The sequence below is a fragment of the Haliotis rubra genome, unplaced genomic scaffold (genome assembly GCF_003918875.1).
Source record: "Haliotis rubra isolate DU_JTF1 unplaced genomic scaffold, ASM391887v1 Scf870, whole genome shotgun sequence".
In the NCBI taxonomy this organism is placed as follows: Eukaryota; Metazoa; Mollusca; class Gastropoda; order Lepetellida; family Haliotidae; genus Haliotis; species Haliotis rubra.
Window position 1 is genome coordinate 103,859 of NW_025767602.1, and position 27,291 is coordinate 131,149.

General features: G+C 39.1%; 1 protein-coding gene across 1 annotated transcript; it reads right to left on the reverse strand.

Annotated features, from left to right (window-relative positions):
* Nucleotides 1-889: 889 nt before the first annotated feature.
* Nucleotides 890-27,291, reverse strand: LOC124263203 (glucoside xylosyltransferase 1-like). Its single transcript, XM_046697783.1, is given in 9 exon segments — nt 890-1,673; nt 4,912-4,959; nt 4,961-5,085; nt 11,829-11,978; nt 13,249-13,441; nt 18,928-19,062; nt 23,322-23,487; nt 24,115-24,564; nt 27,149-27,291. Coding segments are annotated over 8 exon segments (1,434 nt in total). The 5' UTR covers nt 24,531-24,564; nt 27,149-27,291; the 3' UTR covers nt 890-1,472.

The window sequence follows — 27,291 nt, forward strand, 5'->3', positions numbered from 1 at the left end:
AAATTTTGCCAACCCTCCCCCCCCTCCCAAAAAAAAATCAAAAAAAATAACTACATGTTATTTTTTTATCTTTCCTTATTTTTTTGTGCATTAACAAATTTCATAAATGATGCTAACTAATTATTTTCGATGACTGATCGGTTGTAAGGAACCAATCATCAATTATGAGATTTTAACCAATTCCCAACACTAGTCCACAGCCTGCTTCACGTGTGTCACAGATCACATGTCTGTAGAGCAACAAAAGCCTCTATGGGTGAGATGGAGGACTTGGAAAAGAAGGCGACTCACAAGAAAGTTCATGTTTACTTGATGCCTAAGTGAGTGGGTGAATATTGCTGGATGGCCATTGCAATAATTTTGCAGCTATTTGCGGCGAAGATGTGCCTACATTCAAACAGTAAATGATGATCTTTTGGGATGCCAAAATACCCAATAAAAAATTAATATTACATAATCACCAGTGTCTTGAGTAGTTACTTTTGACTTTTAATACTGTAACTCTCTCTGATATCTCTTTCATGGCCAGATGAATATATAGTCCGGGTTCAAAGAAGTCATTGATAACAAAACAATAACCAACTGTGAGCATAACTACTTCAAATGAAATTTTTTTCTTTATGGAAATGCCGCCTCCGTGGTGTAGTGGTTAGAGCGTCCGCCCGGAGAGACCGGAAGGTCGCGGGTTTGATACCTGACCACATCATAGCAAAAGACGTTAAAATATGGTACTTGTTGGTCCCTGCCTGGCGCTCGGCATTAATGGGTACAACAAGGACTGGTCGGCTCGGAGTCAGTATAAAATGTCTGAGTGGGGTATTCATGCTTCACTGCGGCATGGTATCTCAGTGGGCTAGCACTATAAAACCAGCTTAAGTCTGGGCTAGTACAAGCAGCTGCACATACACATACACACGCATGCACGTCGTCATATGAGCGAAATATTCTCCAGCACGACGTAAAACCCAATTTCACCTCACCTCACCTTTATGGAAATGTTTCGTTGTTGCTAAATGTTGCACTGAGATATATTCCAGCTAAACGACAACAGTCATAAATACTCAAGTCTATATCACACAATCAAGTAATCGGTCTAGACAACAAGTGCAAGATGACATTCATCAAGCAAGTCAGCAAGCCTGACCCCACAAATTCTGTCAAACATTTCATGCAATAAGCGTGGGTTGCTTAAGACCACTCGAAAAATGAAACAAATATACATTTCATAATTACGTTTTCATTTAGCACGTAGGCAACGAGACAACATTGGTCTATCCAAAATGTTAAAAAAGAATAGGTGACACTGAAAACCAAAATCCCCAATCCAACACAATGCTGCAGTTTGTTGTGGTCAAGTTACTATTGTATGCTCCCCAAAATAATGTTTTTATGAATTTTATGTTTGAAATTAAGTAGTGATTACACAATGAGTTGCATGGATATGAAAATAAATACACTACGAATATTTTCTGTTATCTTGGAGGATGAGGTGGCTTTATATCTTTCATTTTTTCTCTAGCCTTTTTTTCTGCTTCTCTCATGTTATTACTGTATATCTGGATCTGTTTAGTGAAGATCTCTCCAAGCTGGCCACAGTTGCTCTTGGTGGCAGCCCCCAGGTTCCTCTCGATCTGCACCAACAACTTGTACTGGATGTCGTCTCCAAGACGGTGCTGCAACAATGAGAGAGTGAGTGAGTGAGTGACTTTACTGCTAGTAACGAGGTTGTTATTCAGCCAGTGGACACAGATGTTTACAGATGTTTACGGTGATGTCAATACCTCTAGTGTACAGTACATTCTCTCTGTGCACACCCATGATAGAGTGAGTGAGTGAGTGAGTGAGTTAACTGCTAGTAACGAGGTTGTTATTCAGCCTGTGGACACAGATGTTTACAGATGTTTACGGTGATGTCAATACCACTAGTGTACAGTACATTCTCCCTGTGCACACCCAAGATAGAGTGAGTGAGTGAGTTTACTACTAGTAACGAGGTTGTTATTCAGCCTGTGGACACAGATGTTTACGGTGATGTCAATACCACTAGTGTACAGTACATTCTCCCTGTGCACACCCAAGATAGAGTGAGTGAGTGAGTTTACTGCTAGTAACGAGGTTGTTTTTCAGCCTGTGGACACAGATGTTTACGGTGATGTCAATACCTCTAGTGTACAGTACATTCTCCCTGTGCACACCCAAGATAGAGTGAGTGACTTTACTTCTAGTAACGAGGTTGTTATTCAGCCAGTGGACACAGATGTTTACAGATGTTTACGGTGATGTCAATACCTCTAGTGTACAGTACATTCTCCCTGTGCACACCCAAGATAGAGTGATTGAGTGAGTTTACTGCTAGTAACGAGGTTGTTATTCAGCCTGTGGCCACAGATGTTTACGATGATGTCAATACCTCAAGTGTACACCCATGATAGAGTGAGTGAGTGACTTTACTGCTAGTAACGAGGTTGTTATTCAGCCTGTGGACACAGATGTTTACAGATGTCTACGGTGATGTCATAACCTCTAGTGTACAGTACATTCTCCCTGTGCACACCCAAGATAGAGTGAGTGAGTGAGTTTACTGCTAGTAACGAGGTTGTTATTCAGCCTGTGGACACAGATGTTTACAGATGTTTACGGTGATGTCAATACCACTAGTGTACAGTACATTCTCCCTGTGCACACCCATGATAGAGTGAGTGAGTGACTTTACTGCTAGTAACGAGGTTGTTATTCAGCCTGTGGACACAGATGTTTACAGATGTCTACGGTGATGTCATAACCTCTAGTGTACAGTACATTCTCCCTGTGCACACCCAAGATAGAGTGAGTGAGTGAGTTTACTGCTAGTAACGAGGTTGTTATTCAGCCTGTGGACACAGATGTTTACAGATGTTTATGGTGATGTCAATACCTCTAGTGTACAGTACATTCTCCCTGTGCACACCCAAGATAGAGTGAGTGAGTGAGTTTACTGCTAGTAACGAGGTTGTTATTCAGCCTGTGGACACAGATGTTTACAGATGTTTACGGTGATGTCAATACCACTAGTGTACAGTTCATTCTCCCTTTGCATTCAGGGGAGCCTACCAATTATGGTAGAGTGAGTGAACGAACAAACGAACGATCGAACGGATGAATGATCGAACGAACGAACAAACGAACGAACGAACGAACAAACGAACGCAGTTTCATCTTGCTGTGTCCAGACTTTTACTAAGATTGTGGCGTGATGCAGGTCTCCGATGTTTACCAGTTGGTTGAGTCTCACTGACATGGGTAGGTGGCTGACAAAACTAGAAACACGATCACGGTAATCAGAGAACTATGATCACAGGGTTACATGTGCCAATATCTTTAATGCTGCAAGCAGGAATGTTCCAGCTACTCCTTAGTAGGGCTGCACAATATGACCGGTTTACCAGTATTTATCGGTTCAGACATGAACACGATATGTATTGCGATATGCTGATCAAAAACCGGTATGTGGACATGCTTTCGGAAAACTTCGTAACACTCGGAAATCTTCGGATATTTCCGTACTTTAAATCGTTCCTTTCCTTGTTTCATTTGTGCTAAATATTATTTACATTTTTATATTACATTAAAACTTTTTATCAAAGCCTAGTCTAGCATAATGATTTTGTTGTGTTTTTGCTTCATAAGTCAAGCATTAACTCGATCATAAGTAGTTTTTGTTAAAAAAACTTCTTGCAATATATTGCAATACATATCGCAATATATGCTTTCGCATCACAATATGAAAATTCTCTGCAATACCCACCCCTACTCTTTAGTCATTGATCAAAGTTACAAGTTTTGTTCGTTGGTTTGTTGTTTAACAGTGCAGCTTGTAAATAATCAAGTCTGGACCAGACAATCCCGTGACTGACATCATGAGCATTGATCTACAGGATTAGGATACCATGAAGTGTCAGCCATGTCAATGAACCAGATCACCTGATCCTGTTGGTCCCCACTGGCAACAAGTATGGTCACAGATATATATGTCGTTAAGGTTTGAGATTCACCAAGGATGAGTGAGTGAGTTTTACACTGCACTCAGCAATATTCCAGCTATATGGCAGAGGACTGTAAATAATCAGGTCTGGGCCAGACAATCCAGTGATCACCATCATGAGCATCGATCTACACAATTGGGAAATTAGATGACATGTGTCAGCCAAGTCGGCGAACCTGACCACCCGATCCCGTTAGTCACCTCTTACGACAAGCATGGGTTACTGAAGATCAATTCTACCCCTGATCTTCACGGGTCACACAAATGATGAGTATGATGAAAGCACATGTGTATAGGTGTGTTCTTTAATGCCGCACTAATGAATGTTCGAACAATTAGACAGCACTCTGTATTTAATCAATTCTGTACAACAATCTAGATGCTAAGATCACAAGCAAATTTCCTTGATGTTTGGGTATAGTGACACATGATCCACAAGGTCACGAAGCCTAACCACCTGACCCATGAATTAGCAAGAGACTTACTGTCACCCAGAATCCACATGCTTTAAAAAATATAAAAACACAATGTGGAAGGGACTTATGTTAATGCTTAGAGTTATCTTTGTTTCCACATAACCGCATGGGGACGACTAACGAATGACTACACACAATGATCAGGGTTTTACTTCAGGACAGCCATAAGCTGACACATCAAAGTTTGACACAATTGTGTTTAACTGTGTATACACAGATAAAATAGACCAATATTTAGAAAAATGATTTTCAGATTATGAAAATTTAAATAACATAAGATAGAGCTGCAAAATATCAGATAGCATAACTAAGAAATATTCTTCACCAGAACTGGATCCTTGGAAGCTAAAAATCATTTCTGAAATCTATAACTATTTAGAGTAATACAGAGACAGTATGGATCCAAATACCTACCTCTTTGAAGGCATCATATGTTGCCTTGAAGGCTGGCTGTTTCTCATTCATAAAAAACCCTCCGACTGCCATGCAAGATGTAGGCACCATTGGTTTGGGCAGCTTGGCAGACACTCATATACATGCAGTGGTCTGCCCGATAGTTCCAGTCACACCCGAACACATACAGCTGCTCTGGAAGCAATTATACTAAACGTCAATTGAGACAGTGTCACCCTTTTATATCTCATGATTTACAGATGGTGTGCTTAACAAAGATGAGTGAGTGAGTGAGTTGGGTTTTAAGCCGCATTTAGCAATATTCGAGTGAGTGAGTGAGTGAGTTTAGTTTTTATTACAGCTATATGGCGGCGGTCTGTAAATAATCGAGTCTGGACCAGACAATCCAGTGATCAACAGTAAGGGCATTGATCTGCGTAATTGGGAACCGATGACATGTGTCAACCACGTCAGCGAGCCTGACCACCCGATCCTGTTAGTCGCCTCTTACGACAAGCATAGTCGCCTTTTTGTGGCAAGCATGGGTTGCTGAAGACCTATTCTACCCCGGATCTTCACGGATAGCAATATTCCAGCAATATCATGGCCTGGTAAACAAAGTTGAAATAAACATAGCACTTGATTGGACAGCATAGTTTTACTAGTATATCATAATACACTTTCAAACAATACACAGTGCAATAAATATCTTGACATAATATTTATTACATAATTGGGATGTAATGAAAGTAGGTGCTGTTGATGTGGTCATGACTAAGAAGGTCACAATATATATCTGACATAATATTTTATTACATACTTGGGATGTAATGTAAGTAGGCGTTGATGTGGTCATGACTAAGAAGGTCACAATATATATCTTGACATAATATTGATTACATACTTGGGATGCTTTTAGCAATATTCCAGTAATATCATGGTGGGGGACACCAGAAATGGGCTTCACACATTATGCCCATGTGGGGAACTGAACCCGGGTCTTCGGCATGACGAGCCAACACTTTAACCACTAGGCCAGCCCACCGCCCCGGGATGTAATGAAAGTAGGCATTGATGTGGTCATGACTAAGAAGGTCACAATATATATCTTGACATAATATTTATTACATACTTGGGATGTAATGAAAGTAGGCGTTGATGTGGTCATGACTAAGAACTTCACAATATATATCTTGACATAATATTTATTACATACTTGGGATGTAATGAAAGTAGGCGTTGATGTGGTCATGACTAAGAAGGTCACAATATATATCTTGACATAATATTTATTACATACTTGGGATGTAATGAAAGTAGGTGTTGATGTGGTCATGACTAAGAAGGTGAGTGAGTGAGTGAATGAGTGAGTGAGTTTAGTTTTTATTACAGCTATATGGCGGCGGTCTGTAAATAATCGAGTCTGGACCAGACAATCCAGTGATCAACAGTAAGGGCATTGATCTGCGTAATTGGGAACCGATGACATGTGTCAACCACGTCAGCGAGCCTGACCACCCGATCCTGTTAGTCGCCTCTTACGACAAGCATAGTCGCCTTTTGTGGCAAGCATGGGTTGCTGAAGACCTATTCTACCCCGGATCTTCACGGATAGCAATATTCCAGCAATATCATGGCCTGGTAAACAAAGTTGAAATAAACATAGCACTTGATTGGACAGCATAGTTTTACTAGTATATCATAATACACTTTCAAACAATACACAGTGCAATAAATATCTTGACATAATATTTATTACATAATTGGGATGTAATGAAAGTAGGTGCTGTTGATGTGGTCATGACTAAGAAGGTCACAATATATATCTGGACATAATATTTTATTACATACTTGGGATGTAATGTAAGTAGGCGTTGATGTGGTCATGACTAAGAAGGTCACAATATATATCTTGACATAATATTGATTACATACTTGGGATGCTTTTAGCAATATTCCAGTAATATCATGGTGGGGGACACCAGAAATGGGCTTCACACATTATGCCCATGTGGGGAACTGAACCCGGGTCTTCGGCATGACGAGCCAACACTTTAACCACTAGGCCAGCCCACCGCCCCGGGATGTAATGAAAGTAGGCATTGATGTGGTCATGACTAAGAAGGTCACAATATATATCTTGACATAATATTTATTACATACTTGGGATGTAATGAAAGTAGGCGTTGATGTGGTCATGACTAAGAACTTCACAATATATATCTTGACATAATATTTATTACATACTTGGGATGTAATGAAAGTAGGCGTTGATGTGGTCATGACTAAGAAGGTCACAATATATATCTTGACATAATATTTATTACATACTTGGGATGTAATGAAAGTAGGTGTTGATGTGGTCATGACTAAGAAGGTGAGTGAGTGAGTGAATGAGTGAGTGAGTTTAGTTTTTATTACAGCTATATGGCGGCGGTCTGTAAATAATCGAGTCTGGACCAGACAATCCAGTGATCAACAGTAAGGGCATTGATCTGCGAATTGGGAACCGATGACATGTGTCAACCAAGTCATGAGCCTGACCACCCGATCCTGTTAGTCGCCTCTTACGACAAGCATAGTCGCCTTTTGTGGCAAGCATGGGTTGCTGAAGACCTATTCTACCCCGGATCTTCACGGATAGCAATATTCCAGCAATATCATGGCCTGGTAAACAAAGTTGAAATAAACATAGCACTTGATTGGACAGCATAGTTTTACTAGTATATCATAATACACTTTCAAACAATACACAGTGCAATAAATATCTTGACATAATATTTATTACATAATTGGGATGTAATGAAAGTAGGTGCTGTTGATGTGGTCATGACTAAGAAGGTCACAATATATATCTGGACATAATATTTTATTACATACTTGGGATGTAATGTAAGTAGGCGTTGATGTGGTCATGACTAAGAAGGTCACAATATATATCTTGACATAATATTGATTACATACTTGGGATGCTTTTAGCAATATTCCAGTAATATCATGGTGGGGGACACCAGAAATGGGCTTCACACATTATGCCCATGTGGGGAACTGAACCCGGGTCTTCGGCATGACGAGCCAACACTTTAACCACTAGGCCAGCCCACCGCCCCGGGATGTAATGAAAGTAGGCATTGATGTGGTCATGACTAAGAAGGTCACAATATATATCTTGACATAATATTTATTACATACTTGGGATGTAATGAAAGTAGTTGATGTGGTCATGACTAAGAACTTCACAATATATATCTTGACATAATATTTATTACATACTTGGGATGTAATGAAAGTAGGCGTTGATGTGGTCATGACTAAGAAGGTCACAATATATATCTTGACATAATATTTATTACATACTTGGGATGTAATGAAAGTAGGTGTTGATGTGGTCATGACTAAGAAGGTGAGTGAGTGAGTGAGTGAGTGAATGAGTGAGTGAGTTTAGTTTTTATTACAGCTATATGGCGGCGGTCTGTAAATAATCGAGTCTGGACCAGACAATCCAGTGATCAACAGTAAGGGCATTGATCTGCGTAATTGGGAACCGATGACATGTGTCAACCAAGTCAGCGAGCCTGACCACCCGATCCTGTTAGTCGCCTCTTACGACAAGCATAGTCGCCTTTTGTGGCAAGCATGGGTTGCTGAAGACCTATTCTACCCCGGATCTTCACGGATAGCAATATTCCAGCAATATCATGGCCTGGTAAACAAAGTTGAAATAAACATAGCACTTGATTGGACAGCATAGTTTTACTAGTATATCATAATACACTTTCAAACAATACACAGTGCAATAAATATCTTGACATAATATTTATTACATAATTGGGATGTAATGAAAGTAGGTGCTGTTGATGTGGTCATGACTAAGAAGGTCACAATATATATCTGGACATAATATTTTATTACATACTTGGGATGTAATGTAAGTAGGCGTTGATGTGGTCATGACTAAGAAGGTCACAATATATATCTTGACATAATATTGATTACATACTTGGGATGCTTTTAGCAATATTCCAGTAATATCATGGTGGGGGACACCAGAAATGGGCTTCACACATTATGCCCATGTGGGGAACTGAACCCGGGTCTTCGGCATGACGAGCCAACACTTTAACCACTAGGCCAGCCCACCGCCCCGGGATGTAATGAAAGTAGGCATTGATGTGGTCATGACTAAGAAGGTCACAATATATATCTTGACATAATATTTATTACATACTTGGGATGTAATGAAAGTAGGCGTTGATGTGGTCATGACTAAGAACTTCACAATATATATCTTGACATAATATTTATTACATACTTGGGATGTAATGAAAGTAGGCGTTGATGTGGTCATGACTAAGAAGGTCACAATATATATCTTGACATAATATTTATTACATACTTGGGATGTAATGAAAGTAGGTGTTGATGTGGTCATGACTAAGAAGGTGAGTGAGTGAGTGAGTGAGTGAGTGAATGAGTGAGTGAGTTTAGTTTTTATTACAGCTATATGGCGGCGGTCTGTAAATAATCGAGTCTGGACCAGACAATCCAGTGATCAACAGTAAGGGCATTGATCTGCGTAATTGGGAACCGATGACATGTGTCAACCAAGTCAGCGAGCCTGACCACCCGATCCTGTTAGTCGCCTCTTACGACAAGCATAGTCGCCTTTTGTGGCAAGCATGGGTTGCTGAAGACCTATTCTACCCCGGATCTTCACGGATAGCAATATTCCAGCAATATCATGGCCTGGTAAACAAAGTTGAAATAAACATAGCACTTGATGGGACAGCATAGTTTTACTAGTATATCATAATACACTTTCAAACAATACACAGTGCAATAAATATCTTGACATAATATTTATTACATAATTGGGATGTAATGAAAGTAGGTGCTGTTGATGTGGTCATGACTAAGAAGGTCACAATATATATCTTGACATAATATTTTATTACATTATTCATGGTGACACCAGAAATGGGCTTCACACATTATGCCCATGTGGGGAACTGAACCCGGGTCTTCGGCATGACGAGCCAACACTTTAACCACTAGGCCAGCCCACCGCTCCGGGATGTAATGAAAGTAGGCATTGATGTGGTCATGACTAAGAAGGTCACAATATATATCTTGACATAATATTTATTACATACTTGGGATGTAATGAAAGTAGGCGTTGATGTGGTCATGACTAAGAAGGTCACAATATATATCTTGACATAATATTTATTACATACTTGGGATGAAATGAGAGTAGGTGATGATGTGGTCATGACTAAGAAGGTCACAATATATATCTTGACATAATATTTATTACATACTTGGGATGTAATGAAAGTAGGCGTGGTCATGACTAAGAAGGTCACAATATATATCTTGACATATTTATTACATACCTGTGATGCAATGAAAGTAGGCGTTAATGTGGTCATGAATAAGAAGGTCACGATATATATCTTGCTCACGAGATATATTTTGATGTAATATTTATTACTGTACAGACCTTGGAAGCAATGAGAGTAGATGTTGATAAGGTCCTGACTAGGATGGTCACAATATACTACTGGAATAAAGTAACTGTGCATTATTTGACGTTATGCCATATTTTAATCCAAAGAGATAATAACAAGATTTGTGGTGTTTTCCTTAATCCCTGTTTAACTGTTGACAGGATAACATCAAAACCTGTATAATTTGACACAAGGCATCGTGACACATCATGTTCATAAATTCAGTATCGGTGTGTCCACCCCGTTCATGCAGGCTTGACAACAACGATGCACAGATGACACTAAGCGATTGATGAAAGCTTGGGGAATGTTGTTAAATGTCTGAACCAATGATTGTCCCAAATTCAGCAACTTCAATGGCTAATTCTGGGTTTGACATGAATGTCACTCAATTTCATCTCAAGTGTGCTTAATAGCAGACAGATCTGGAGAACACCTGGCCAGAGGAGTACCAGATTGTTCTGCTGTCTCAGGAAACCCATCACAACAAGAGCAAAATGTGGACGGCATTATCTTGCTAAGTATGAAGTTACGTCTCTGTCTTTGAATGAACGGCTGCACATTAGGCCCAATGATCTCATCCCTGTATCACAGGCCTGTCAGATTGCCATTGACAATGACAAGTTGTGTCAGGCCATGAGACGTGACGCCTCCCCATACTATAACGGTACCACCACCAAACTGTTGACATCGAATAACGCACGCATCAGCATACCATTCACCTCGTCGTCTGTTAGATGCTGTCTGCACCAGGCAAGAAGTCTCAGTGACACTGGAGCTAAAGTGGACATATTGTAGTCCGTCAGGGTCGGATGTTGTGCTCCCTCAGTCAGTTCTGTACAGTCCTGTTGTACAGACCGAGCAGTCAAACTGGCAGTTTGGAATCAGTTTCTTAGTTGGGTCAGCCGAATGTGGTTGTCTTGCTGACGTGACGTCATGTGTGGACAGCCGGTCCGAGGCAAATGTCTTCTATTCCCATTATGTTGAAAATGTCTCCATAGATATGAGATCGTGTTTCAATGGACACCAAAATGCATGGCCACTATATTTTGTGCCATTTCAGTATCCAGTATACCCATGGCATGGAGACGCTGATTTTCTGCAAGCTGTGGCATAATGCACGTGCAGTTTAGGTTGAAATTTACATGTTTTCCACAACATTCACAGGCTAGGGAATAATCAGCCATTCTTCAATTTTCAAGATGAAGTGTGTGAACTTCAGGTATAAAAAAACATGCAAAAAGGGAGTAAGTTCGTTGTTCACAAAGTGCATATGCCATGCGCGATAGGTGACATCAAATTTCTAGCAAAGTGCTTTGCTACATGTTTATTTAGGGTTATTTTTATGACTTTTATTTTATGCATTTTTAAGTTATGCACAGTTCCTTTTTTCCATTAGTATAATGGGATATGATATTCAATACATACCGGGGAAGTAATGAAAGTAGATGTTGATGAGGTCCTGATCACCAAAAGTTATTTTTAGTTTATATTCTTTGTAATACTCTATCATGGACGGCAGCCACATTGATTCTCGGAGACGAGTCAGGTTCATCAACATCACACCAGAATTAACTCCTGAAATATGAAGATATTAATTAATAAACTGATATATCTGTGAAGTTCATAGACTCAACAGGTTCAATGCTTCCACAGCTATTTCAATTCTGATCAATGATCATACATGACAGTTTAATGTCTTCTTACAGCAGGGTGCTTGAAGGAGTGAGTTGGGTTTTACGCCGCTTTTAGCAATATTCCAGCAATATCACTGTTGATGCAGAAAAATGTTCACTTCAATTAGTTTATAATTTCATGCACTAAAGATATTTGTTGTCAAAAGGTTATATTTTTATGTTGCAAAGTAGAAAGTGCTAAAATAGTGTAGTAATTTTCATTGTAAAATTTAGTTCAGATGAGGTTCAGAAAGTCTAGTTTGGCTATAACTGTTATTAGTTTTCCAAAAAAGTATTATCATGATTGTCATAACAGATTACTTCCCCTTATTGTTAGTGTTGCTCCTCATCAGAGCACATGGCTTGTCACTGCGTCCATGTTGGAGACATCAGCTGTTGTAGTTAGCATGAACACAAATTTTTCTGAACCTCACCAAGCCAAAGAAAAAAGTGAAAGTGAAATTGAACGTATAACTGAATAAACTTTTGGTGCGAGTAAAGAATTTTTGTGTCTTGCATCCACAATCACGGCAGAGGACACCAGAACAGGATGCTTGAGACGTCCCCCCAGAAAACCATTATTTCACATGCTTTATCTCAACATGTTGCTTTAATGTGAGACTATAACCCAAAGCAATGCACAACCCATTACCACTGGTTTGGTGTTGACAATCCTTTTATCAAACTCTAGGCATCTTGGACACAATCACCAACACAGCCTCAAGAAGACGGGTTCGAATCCCCACATGGGCACAATGTGTGAAGCCCATTTCTGGTGTCCCCCGCCGTGATATTGCTGGAATATTGCTAAAAGCGGCGTAAAACCATACTCACTCACTCAAGAAGACTTATTCTAAACCCATGAAGACCTGGGTTAGAACTGATGTTCAGTAAGCCACAGTTGTAAGAGGATCAGGTGGTCAGGCTCGCGGACTTGGTTGACACATGTCATCGTATCCCAATTGCGTAGATCGATGCTAATGCGACTGTCTGGTCCAGACTCGATTATTTACAGACCGCTGTCATACAGCTGCAATATTGCTGAGTGCGGTGTAAAACTAAACTCACTCACTAACTGTTTTTCTGTGTTAAGTGATGCAGTTGTAACACTCAAACTGGTCAACTGCTGTTGCTAGAAACGGATGAACAGAATAAGTGACTGGAATATGTACCTAGTTTCCCATAGTAAGGGTGCCTGGCAAAACGGTTGTACCACCCTGCTGCTGCATCCTCATGTTCTGGGGCTAGGGCTACCAGCTGGGTGGAGTTGAACAGCTTGAAGAAGCTCCAGATACCCTCCAGTGGGCTGAGGAACAAGATGTCTGTGTCTACATAGATCAAGGCATCCACATCGGTCAGCAGCGTCTGGAACAACAACATCTTACAAGGTCATACACAGTTCATCCAGCTGTCAGTGGCATGCCTTGGGAACAAAAACATCTTATAAGGTCAAATATCAACACAGTTCATCCAGCTGTCAGTGGCATGTCTTGGGAACAACATCTTACAAGGTCAAATATCAAACACAGTTCATCCAGCTGTCAGTGGTATGCCTCGGGAACAACAACTTCTTACAAGGCCAAATATCAAACACAGTTCATCCAGCTGTCAGTGGTATGCCTTGGGAACAACAACATCTTACAAGGTCAAATACAGTTCATCCAGCTGTCAGTGGTATGCCTTGGGAACAACAACACCTTACAAGGTCAAATACAGTTCATCCAGCTGTCAATGGTATGCCTTGGGAACAACAACATCTTACATTGTCAAATACAGTTCATCCAGCTGTCAGCAGTATGCCTTGGGAACAACAATATCTTACAAGGTCAAATACAGTTCATCCAGCTGTTAGCAGTATGCCTTGGGAACAACAATATCTTACAAGGTCAAACAGTTCATCCAGCTGTCAATGGCATTCCTTGGGAACAACAACACCTTACAAGGTCAAATACAGGTTATCCAGCTGTCAATGGTATGCCTTGGGAACAACAACATCTTACATTGTCAAATACAGTTCATCCAGCTGTCAGCAGTATGCCTTGGGAACAACAATATCTTACAAGGTCAAATACAGTTCATCCAGCTGTTAGCAGTATGCCTTGGGAACAACAATATCTTACAAGGTCAAACAGTTCATCCAGCTGTCAATGGCATTCCTTGGGAACAACAACATCTTACAAGGTCAAATATCAAACACAGTTCATCCAGCTGTCAGTGGTATGCCTTGGGAACAACAATATCTATGCCTTGGGATGAAATATTAATGTGAAGGCAAAATATCTTTGCAACTTGTCCGTCCTTCTATCGCCAGGGCAAGCATGTTATTAAATCTACACATAATCCATTTGTGGATCAATTCCCATGGTTCTCTCAATCTCAAATTACCTACCCTTGATTTCCAGTTGCCAGGCTGACTGGGTACACTTCCAGGTCCAATGTAGTAATAAGGGTGTAAGTTACAAACAAGCTACACTGTATGGTTGTAAATATCAACAACACAGCAGCCAGTCATATTATTATGATCGAGTTTGCAATAAATCCAATACTGAAAAACTGACACAAACTAAGCCCTAAAAAATCATTTCGACGGAAACCATGACTTTGTGTCCATTAAAACTGATGTACGCTCAGGGTTCTATGTATTATAACAGCGTATGAAACAAGCCACAAACCCAGCCAGACATCAGGATTAAATTTAGATTTAGATTTAATCAGACCAGACAATCCAAAGAAAATAACTAATGTTTTCGCTACAATGAATAATTTGATGAACCTGAGACATGTATTTACTGCATGTTTGCAGAACTCCGCTCATCGACAGGTGTTGCTGTTTTAGTGTTAAAATATGTCAACGCAGGGCTTTGAGCTTGCTATCCAGTAGCTCAATGTTCAAACAGTAATTGTCAAGTATAAATGTAACGCTCAATTTACTCAGATGTATGGAACATGTTATCTAAAGTTTTTACCAGACCTTCGGGCTGGCTAGCTGTAAATTTAGACCGTTATTCAGAAATCTAGCCAATCGGACGGGCCTTATTTCATACACTGATTATGAGTTGCCTCCCTTTCCCTAATGCTTGACTGGTATAATGTTAATGAAAATGCAAAGCAGCCAATTTTCAATCGCAAGAGCCATGGAGTTCATCCAGAGTAATTGCAGGTTAACTGAAAAGCAAGCTCTGGAGAAATAGAGGAATGGTACTTATAGTGAGTGAGTGAGTTTTACGCTGCATTTAGCAACATACATCACGGTGGGACGCCACAAATAGGCTTCACACATTGTACTCATGCCGGTGTAGCAGCCCAGAATAACCCCCCACCAGATCATACCCCAGGGTAAACTATGGGCTAGCCCAGTTTATACCCCGGGGGTATATTCTGGACCAGGCCAAAGTATACCCCTCCAGCCCAGACTATACCCCTAAAAAAATTATGTTGACAATTCACTCAATATGAGTGTGTGACTCAGGGCAATGGTCTTGGTGTCATTTTAAGGAATTTGTAGGTGCATTTTATTTACATTACTGCATAATACAAAATTTATGAAGCATTTGTTTAGTGCCTCTCTGCGATGTGATATTTTAGGACTTTCGTGTAACCCAGCCATGCTGATATATCATCAAGGTTAGTAGTTAGTTATCTGCTTTATCTGCTTTAACTAAGGTATTTTACGTGGGGAATTACACTTATTAAGAAATGAGGTGGAACCAAAAATAGAAAATTTGAGAGAAAACTGATTTGAAAAGTTAAAAAAACATATATACATATTTATAACAATTTTAAGATGGTAAAAAGTGGAATTATTCTATTATTGTTTTGGGAGATTTGATGGTCTATGGAGATCATCAAGGTGTTTGTGGAATTATTTTATACCTACCTTCTTGTTGTGACACAAATTAGTTTGACTTTTAGAGAGAAAACATATAAGTTAAAAAAATTAAACAAAACATTTTGACAAGTGTTCAACCAATCAAATGTGAAATGAGAAAGATTAAACCACATGCTACAAACACATTACATTGTAATAGAAACTCAACATTTTGGAGGTGGGTGTTGTCTTAATTAATACCCTACTCCACTGTCTAACAACTGGCTGTCTAACTAATGGGAGATAACCGGTGTGAGAAGGGGCTGGTGTGAGTAGGGGCTGGTGATAGTGTGAGTAGGGGCTGGTATTTGTTTATCAATATGAATGATGTACCCTGCCAGCTTCAGCTTGAAAACTCACACTGATTATGCTTTGTATCTGGAAAATGTATCGGACCATTTCAATGTTGTAACCAGTGTTTAATTGTGTGAGAAGTACAATAAAATTATAGTAGTATCCTTAATCACTTGTTTTCTGTAGGGGTATAATCTGGGCTGGGGGGGTATACTATGGCCTAGTTCAGAATATACCCCGGGGTATAAACTAGGCTAGCCCAGATTATACCTGGGGTATAGTCTGGGCTAGCCCAGTTTAACCCCGGGTATAGTCTGGGACAGGGGTATACTCTGGCCTGTTACACCGGGAATCGAACCTGGGTTTTCGGCGTGACGAGCGAACGCTTTAACCACTAGGCGATAGGGGTGGGTATTGCAAAGGATTTTCCTATTGAGATATATTGCGATGTGAAAACATATATTGCGATACTTATTGCAATATATTGCAAGAAGATTTTTTAACAAAAACTACTTATAAACGAGTTATTGCTTGATTTATAAAGCAAAAACACAACAAAATCAATATGCTTGACTAGGCTTTGATAAAAACTTTTAATGATGACAAAATAAATACTAGTATGCAAATAATGTTTGGCACAAATGAAACAAGGAAAGGAACGATTTAAAAAACGGAAATATCAGAAGATTTCCGAGTGTTACAAAGTTTTCCGAATGCATGTCAAAATACCGGTTTTCGCAATACGTATCGTGTTCATGTCTGAACCGGTAAATACCAGTAAACCTATGGGCACTTATAAGGCAGCCCTCAGGGTGAAGAGTGCTTCAAGAATAGTGTGTTAAGTGAGTACAAATTCATAGTGACATTGGCAATACTGCAGCCATATCACAACTAGAAACAGGTAATATGTTAACAATTGTTAACATTAGTGTAAAAAATCTCTCGACAAAGGACAGAAAAACAACTAAAATATCACAATTTGAGATATTAAACCTAGCATTCAACTTAAAATTTATATGACTATTTGGGACAATACAATATAGAAACAGGCTATACATTGCCAACAACTAAAGGTAGATCACCATACTAGGGACCATGGGGACTTTCAGTACATTTGCTACCTGCATGGACCCAAGCTGGATTTACATCATCCCTTCAGCTGTTGGCGATTGTAGTCAAATTTAGTCAAACATTAAAAGGATGCATATTCTGCAATTAAAATACGTAGAAATGTATGAAAAAAATAGTTTGCATGAAATTGAACTTACATACCCTCTCAGAGCTTCAAAGGTAACCATGAGCAGTTGTCAAGAGAAGACTCATTGTGTAAGTGTGCCAGCAAGGTGAGGTGAGGTGAAATGAGGTTTACATCATATTTAAGAATATTTTGCTCATATGACAACGTGCATGTGTGTGTATGTGTGGCTGCTTGTACTAGCCCAGATTGAAGCTGGTTTTATAGTGCTAGCCCACTGAGATACCATGCCGCAGTTATGCATGAATACCCCACTCAGACACATTATACTGACTCCAAGCCGACCAGTCCTTGTTGTACCCATTAATGCCGATAACCAGGCAGGGACCAACAAGTACCATGTTTTAACGCGGCTGGGGATCAAACCTACGACCTTCCGCTCTTTAATTCTTTTACAATGGCAGACTGAAACAAATCTGTAGGAAATAATTGTTCAACAGGTATCACTGGCTCCATACAGACTTGTATTGACTGAAGCACCCCTAGAAGGACCACACTTTGCGCTATAGCAAGATTTTGTATGACAAGAAAACATTGATGTGTCCTATTGTTGACAATTGCTGAGTAAAAAACTGAGTGCAATCAAGTTCATCAATATACTGTGTTTGAGATGCCATCTGACTATGGACGAGAAACAGTTTGTGTTGGTGCTAGCTGAAGTAAGAGTGACACTGATACTAAAAAAAAGAGCTCAAATTCATGAAAATATATTACCATGTTGACAAAAAGCTGCCAAATGAAGAACAAGAGTCATCAGAAGATGACAAGTTCCCCCAGCCCCTACAAATTTGAAAGAACCAATCATCTGACAGTTTCTTTAAATCCAACTTAATCCTTTTAAACTGTTACGTTGAAATCGTTTCCATGGAAATCATGACAAATATAAATGCCAAAAATTTGCAAATAGCAAAAACAACCACTTCAAGATCTGTTTGATATATATGCCAAGATTTGGAAATGAAGCCCACCCCTCCGTTTGAGACTGAGTCCAAATCGTTTCCATGGAAAATAAAAAATAAAAATGACAAAATTTTGCAAATAGCAAAAGGCACCACTTTGGGAGCTGTTTGATATATCTGCCAAGATCTGAAAAGTACTGAATCAGTTATTGAGTTGCGCTCCGGAAAGGAAGCCTACGCCATCCGAAATATTTCCATGGAAATCGAAGTGTCATTGAAAGATATTGATAATGTTTTTGTTATGCTCCGGACACAAAATCCACCCTATCTTGAGATTAAGTCCAAATTGTTTCCATGGAAATAAAAAAAATTAAAAATGCCAACATCTGTAAATAGCAAAAGGCAGATGAAGTATCGACTATATCCCCCTGCATTATAATCCAGGGGTATAACAACCAAACATGGTCTGTGTTATTTCCAAATGTTCATCACTCTTTTAAATAATCATGAACACACCTTAGCATGAACTACTTACTGGCAGGAAGAGTCTCTGTGAGGCACAGGGCTTGAAGAGCTGCTTCCAGTCATCAGACTTGCCTCCAGATGGGAAGCTGATGTCATAGATGAAGTAGTCCACCTTGGTCAGGAATTCAGCTGGCCAAAAGTCCAGCTGTACAAAACAAACAAGAGTTATATAATCTATGGACGAAACACTGATTCCAATTTCAGCAAGTTGTTCCATCTGCAAGTTGTTCAACGTTTACTCATGGGTTGTGTTATAACTGAAATTCTCGTCAATTCAGCATAAAACTGACACAGTCTCCATTAGTGCTGGAGCGATTCATAAACAAATCTGTCAATCAATCGCCTCACTTGCAGCAGAGATAACCGAGGGAGACTAATCAATATACATATAAAATGAAACGTTAAATTGCATTTTAGAAAGAATGTTTCTTATTGACATGTTTATTAAATCAAGATAATACACAACTGATCCAGTTTACCGGCTTGTAAAACTGCGATAACATACTTTGTGTCTCGATCATCTTGTACGTAGTATTAATCAGTGCCTGTTTCATTTGCACAATGTTCCATTATTGTCCATATGAGTTTTGTGGCGTGGTTTACAATTACAACTGATCATTGATCGATTACTGAGCTCCGATTATCGATCTGCATATCATGAGCAATAACCAGCCCCCGTTTCCATGTCATCGGGGTGTTTCTGAAGGCATAATGATTCTGAATGCCCCATATTTTGAAATATACATTTGAAGCCAAGAAACTGATAGACCCTGAGATTCATTAGCATGCAAGATTCAAGCAATGACCAATTTATTCACCTCATATTACAGACATAACTCATGTGATGCTCACCTGCTGTGGTCTAAATCTGATTCATTCCTAGTATCAATCGTGCATACATTTTGGGTGTGATTTATAAAAGTTTGATTTCCTTCAGGAAACATACAAGGGCAGATATTGAGGGTTGTACATCTTCCCAATAACGCATAATGTGCACAGTGATTGTGTGAGTTTCATTTTACACAGCTTTACGCAATAAGAGGGAGCATTTGTGTCGCCGAGCTCTGTGTTTTCCTGGCTTTCCTTTTTAGTGGATTCTTTTACATTTAGCAACATGTCACCACCCCTACTAAAGATTTAAACAGCATGTCGGGAATAAATGAAATATATCCAATTAGTTGTTCATTTTGAAACATACGTGACTGTCGCCTCAAGTGGTAAACACACCTTAAACGACAGTCAGTATGTAATTTCCATTACTGATAACCCGGTAAACAGATGTAGTATTTTGCTATGACAGACGTTTCATTTACCTTTCAAAGAAACTAAACAGGACGTTAAATAACTTTACTGTCAAGTCCAATGTGTCTGTCGCCAGTTTGTAATTTATGAAATTTGTGTCAGTTTTCTTTGGGAAATTGTTGATAGAAAGAAATTTACGTTACTGAAATGTACGATACCAGTACATTCGGATTTTCATATTCCGACGTTGCCCAGCTCAATACGACTTTTGCACACGTCACTATTTTAACCCACCACGTGTCATAGAGTCCTGAGGCGGCATATCAACAAATTAATATCTTCAGTATCGCTCAAAATATGATTATCCATTCCCCTAGGGTCAATGTACTTCTGTATCTTGGCTGTGGCTGATTGTGAACTATGGTTGACGAACTATGTATGTAAACAGATAGTGAAATGTACGTTACACTGGGTAACGTACATTTCACCAGAGTATCCAGTTATTCATGGACATTTAAAGTAAACATCAATCTCATAATCTTTAATATTATTAAATTCTTATGACGTTTAACTAGTATGAAGAATGTATTAAGCAGATATATCCATGCGTTTATTTCGCTGAAAGCTATTGATTTTTAGGCTATTTAAATTTTGGAAATCACTTTCAATAGCTACTGATACTTGCATAACCGTACCATGTTGTTGGCGTAAGTGTTTGTATGTAGCATATAAATGTAACTCCAGATACCCAGAGTGCCTTTGGGGTAAGACATGAGAATATGTAAGATGGTAACGTACATTTCAAATGTGCTTCAAGTAGATGGAGAGGATAATGAAGCGGAAATATCCTTTTTGGAGAAATGAGTTAGTGAGTGAGTCGGGTTTTAAGCCGCTTTTAGCAATATTCCAGCATTATCACGTCGGGGGACACCAGAAAAGGGCTTCACACGTTGTACCCATGTAGGGAATCAAAACCATGGTCTTCGGCGTGACGAAGGAACGCTTTAACCACAACGCCCAACCGCCCATTTTTGGAGTTAGAGATTTAAATTAATTGAAAGTGTGTTTGCTTGTTTCTTTCTCAGTCAAACCTTACTGATTGTATGGAGGATTACAATTCATAGAGCCACAGTCAAGTAGTAAAATGTGCGCTACGAATGAGAGTCACGGCAGTATGATTTAGTATCAAACTTGGAAGTGAGAGATGATTTTACCGATTTGAAAATGAAGGTTGCTTGAAACGATTTATGTCGTTTTTAAATCATCTTAATTTGTTCTGTCTGATGAAGTGAAATTTGCAGTATTTATCTGAAAATTCATAATTTCAGAACTTTGCTACAAAGGCAGTAATGTACGTTACATTTCATATACGTATATGTTCATGCAATCCTTTAAGATACGAACACATTCGAATACTTCATTTTGAAATTATTGCTTAGATGATCGTTTAATTGTCGACTTCTAGAAATGTTCTTGTCTCTAAACATGTCTATTTTGTGGACATAACATAAACCAAATGATGTAGTTTGAAATTACACTGACATGGTTTTTGGCCGAAACGATATGTCACCTTTGAAGATCTCGACTGGAACTCTTCTTTGATATTCATGACAGTTATGTATTTTCTTTAACACCGGAATATGCTCCACTATGGCAAGGAAGAAGAAAATATATCTTTAATATCTCTGTTTAATGCTAATCAACGTATCTGAGTATCGCTTTCAACGTAACGTACATTACTTAACTACATTTTTGGAAACTCGAAGCATTACTTTGAGTCGAAAAATAGTATGTTTAAAACAAAGATTACTTCACAACTCTTGTTGTATATTATGTACCTAATACTCTACTCTGAAATAATCGTATAGTTAATCAATATATATTAACTTTATTTTTTTACTTTTGATATGGTCAAATGCGCCCATTTATTGAGAATGAGTGTTTAACAATATTCCAGCAATATCACAGTGGTGACACCAGAAATGGGTTTCACACAATGTACCCATGTGGGGAATAGAATGTAGGTCTTTGGTGTGACGAGCCAACGCTTTAACCACCAGGCTACCTGTTGTAACTATGGTTAAAACATGGTCATTTTATGGATGTTTCATATATCATCATGCTTACTAAGGTTGATAGCGGAAGTTGGAATGCTTGTCTCCAAGCCACGGCTGCTGGATAGAACATCCATTGCTTTCCTATTGTTCACTGACATATTTTCTGTCAATCGTGTTTGCTTCCACTCGGACACCAAACTACCCCACCGGCCCTAGTGTGTATAGATCGATGCTCATGTTGATCACTGGATTGTCTGGCCCAGACTCAATTATTTACAGATAGCTGGAATATTGCTGAGTTTGGTGTAAAACTAAACTCACTCACTCACTTCTAATGTGTATTGGCAATGGAATCATCAGAAAAATAATCAGTAGTATATTTTATCGTTATATTGTCACAGTAGCTCCTCACATAACTTAGCCACTCTAAACCAGTGATCAAAATAATTTTCGAACTCAACCAGACAGTCGGGCAGGTGACCAATAAATGTTGCCTGCCCGTCTTGAAAGCTGCCTGCCCGCACTTTTGACTCATAATTGCATTTATCATTGTTTCAAATGTGAATTAATTCAGCAAATTAAAAACAACAAGCATGAAATTAAATACTCAGACATCCCCAGCCTGTGAAAAGATTTTAAAAGAGCCTGTTAAACTTGCAATTCTCCATATCGGTTTACATCATCAAAATTATATATTTTCTTCTCGCGTGTTATTCATACAAAGCTTCCAAAAGGGAAGTATATAAAAATATCAGCCACACAATCGAGCTTGTGGATATTTTTTTCAGGCAGCCCAACATGAAAGTTGCCAGCCTCAGCCAGCCTCAGCCAGCCTCGATCACTGCTCTAAACTCAATGCTAGAGTGTGTCTTTTGAGTAACGTCACAACTAGCAATATTCCAGTGTAATGAGAGCAGCAATTAAATAATTAAGTCCCGTGATTGATACCATGAGCAGCTTTACCTGCTGTTGAGGTACATTGTGACACCATCCAATCCATTTTGTCATCTCTTATTAGCAGCAAGTGCTGCTGTAGACCTATCCTCAACAATATTCCCCATTAAGTATTAGTGGATGACACTGCATGTGAGCATGCCTAACATACCTGATCTCTGAAGCCTTTCTGAAGCTCTGTTTCAGCAAATATGTGGAACACCAGGTGCTTGCTTGTGAATAACACAGCTGATTTTAAGAGGATGAGAGTTTCAGGTGTTCGATCACCACAGGCAACAACTGCCAGGTGGATAGAATCCTTTGGGGCAGTTTGTATGCTGAAATAAACAATCATAATGATGATTACTGTCTTCATGTGTGGGAATAAACATGAAGTGGGAATTCAAACGAAAGAGCCAAATGCACATATGCAACTAAACCTGACCTGTTTTGAATTTCTTTCATTAAAATCTAATTCTCTAATCAGATGTTATGTTTCTCAGCCAAATCATTTCAAAAAGGTGACATCTGACTGGTTGAAGACCCATTGGTGGACAACTAACATTATACATGACGAAAGGATTAATCTATGCTTGATAGGAGCTGGCATTCAGTCCCCAAGCCTGAGGAAGTGTGAGTGGGATTTGAACTATGAAGTTCCAAATTCATCTTACCCAGGAATGTAAGGATTTTGATGAAGGCGTTTAATATTTCATGAACTCAAAAGAAAATGAAAATCTCAAACGCAAAATGAATCTGCAACTGAACGTAGTCAATACGATCTGGCACAAAATCCAAATTGAATTGAAAAACTACCAGTGTTTTTTCCTAAATGTCCTGCTAGGGATTTAAAGCTTGGAATCCTAGATACTAGTATTCCCTGCACTTTTTTCTCACTCGTATACAAATGTAATTCTAGGTCCTAAAATCCTTGTTGAAAAACCAAATCAACAGTGAAGACTTACCTTGAATAAACTGGTTTTAAACCTTTGGTATTGCCATTTGTTTTTTCATTCAAGACATTGTCATTGGAATGGCCCTGGTCTCCAATGGACTTCTCAGCATGATGATGTTTGTCTGACTCAGGAATGTTTTCTGGCCTTTTCAAAGATTTGGGCCTTTTATTTGAAGTCACTTGTTCCTGTTCCACTTCCTTTACAGACTCTTTCTTCATCCTAGCATCATCTCGTTTCATTTCCTGTACCAGGTTGTCTTTGACCTCATCTTGACCTTGAATATGAAGGTCAGGGTCGGTGTGCTGTATATAGACGATAATGACAGCTACAGCTATCACAACCGTTACTCCCAACTTGAAAATCATCTTTCGACGCATCAAGCATGGTATGACTGACGGCACACTGAAGTAGCTTGTCTTCCTCATCTAAAATACCCTGTCGAGATTATCTTTATAAACTCTGCAAAAGAAATAATGCCTGGGTTTTACCTGAAATTAAAGAAATGCTTCACAGTCCAAATCTTATCAGTCTCGAAAGAAGTAGAAGATACACAGATGTTTTAAACATGCAGTGGACACTGTCTAACCTGGTATCATTCTGGACCAGAACAAATGCTGATGCAGTTGTCAGACTTTTACCATTTTGGCAAAACATTGAGCAGGGGTATGGTGTTGATAAACCCAAAAATGTAATAAGCATTAAAATCCACAATCACAGGTGTCTTGAATGCCCAAAGCAAGCATGAATTCTGCAGCACCACACTCAAATCGTGCACACCTGGGATACAATGGAACCCTGCTTATCCAAACCCCTGATATACCAGACAATATTAACATGAAATGAAACACATACTACATAAAATGGTTTAATTAACCAGGAATTTGGTTTCCTGGACAGTGAATTTCAGTTACCAACAGAGAACAATACACACTACTGTGTGCTACTACTGGACAGCAGCCGTGCTTGGTGATGTTATTTTGCCACTCATCACCTAGTGTCCCGCATCAATGGGAAGGGCATCACTAGATCACCATGATCACAGTGTTAACTTAATCCTGATAGTACATACGGATGATGCGATACATCGATACATCGATGCATCGATACTTTTTCTAAGACGATACAATTATCGATACATTCAAAACTATATCGATATTTAGTTTTGAAAGTATCGTTTTATATATGTTTATGCATCGTTTGCATTTTGCAATTGTACCATATTTTTTTTATGTTATGAAAGTTATAAATGATTATTTTTCCTGCACAAAGATGGGAAATTAGGACTTTTTAATCTCTGAGAATACTGACTGACTGACTGAGTTTGGTTTTATGCCGCTTTTAGCAATATTCCAGCAACATCACGGCGGGAAATGGGCTTAACACATTGTGCCCATGTGGGGATTCGAACCCGGGTCTTTGGCGTGACGAGCCAACGCTTTAACCATTAGGCTACCCCACCGCCCCAATCTCTGAGAATAAAAATTGTTGATCTTTTCATGGACAATTATAAAATATGAAATATTAATGTTCAGAATGTTACTAAATTGACGCAAGAAAGCAGCGAAAATAGGTATCATGATATGTATCTAATCGTGACATGGGTATCATGATACGTATCGATTCATGAAACTTATGTATCGTGACATCCCTAATTGTAATATTACACATACTGGTTATAAAAAGTATTCAAACTAAAACTAATGGTTCGTATAACCCTGTTACTGTATTGTTATAACAGCTATTCCTTCATGCTGTCAAATGTCATTATGCATATTGGAGATATCACCCACAAAAAAAAGACCTAAGGTGACAGATCTTCTTCCAAAGCAGGACCCATATAGTGGAGTGAGTGGATGAGTTTAGTTTTATGATGCTTTAAGCAATATTCCAGCAATATCATTGTGCCCATGTGGGGAATCGAACCCAGGTCTCCAACCTGACGAGCGAACACCTTAACCACTAGGCTACCCCACCGCCCCCCATATTGTGCACCAATCTCCCAAACAACATCCAGGACATATGCAAACTCGTTGGAGTTGGAACTCTGTCTTGAGTATTGTGACACAAGCTCTTAAAGTTTCACAGTCAGTTAGATCAATTCTAACTCAGATCTTCATGGGTACCATCAGTGTGAGTCAGTGAGTGGGTGATTACCTGTGTGAGTGAGGTTCAGAGCTGCTTTGAACAGAGTTTCAGTAACATCATTGTATGTCAGCTTGTTGTGGAGGAAAGTCTGAAGCGATGCAGCTGAGAATCTTTTCCCACTTTGGTACAACATCCATGAATGGGTTTGGTGCTGACAAGCTTACATACATCAGGGTATTACCAGGTTAACCACCCATGATGATAGGGTTCTGGCATACCTAAGGGACACAACTCTGCAAGGTGGAGTGCACCACATTATACCACTTGGGAACCTGTGTACCACTTCTCAATCACCACATTATGAAACAAGATATATTCACACTATTTTCACCTGTCTGACAACTCTTGAATAAAACATTCAAGAGGCAGCCATTCACACTCAATAGGCAAAAAGAACATTGACAATAAATTACTTTTTCATTACACATTGTAGTTGCACTGTGAAAATACATTTCATTCAAAACACAAAACACTTTACAATCATTCAAACAATTTACAGTTAGGATTATCACTAGTACTGATGCAGTTGTACAATTACACATAGGTTCATACCTGTTTTACTAGTCTTAACTCGTTCAAAATGTATTTTGGAGGGCGTATCGCCCAAAAACAACACTAATCCCACTTATATATTTGTAATTACTCAATACATGTATTACATGATCACAAGTATTCCCGATCAGTTCATGTTTATGCAGCGAACATTTTCCCTTGGAAACACGTTCGTCTTTTGCCAGATAATCTTCAAACAACACATACTAGTTCACCCATACACTATTTTTTTCATTGATGGATGTGCCCCTATTTCACTGATAGTGATACTGTAATAGATCTAGTCAGCAGACAAAGTATCGTGCTTGTTATCATAATGGTAGAAATATGGAGCATTTCAACATACCGCCATGTCGATTTTCCATCCCCATCGTACGAATACCAAAGATGTCGTCTACCTGTGACCAGCTCTGGGCTGGAGACAGATGTGTTTTCACAGATGACACCCAGGATTCGCGGATTGACACAGGAAGTTTACTTTTGTTGTAC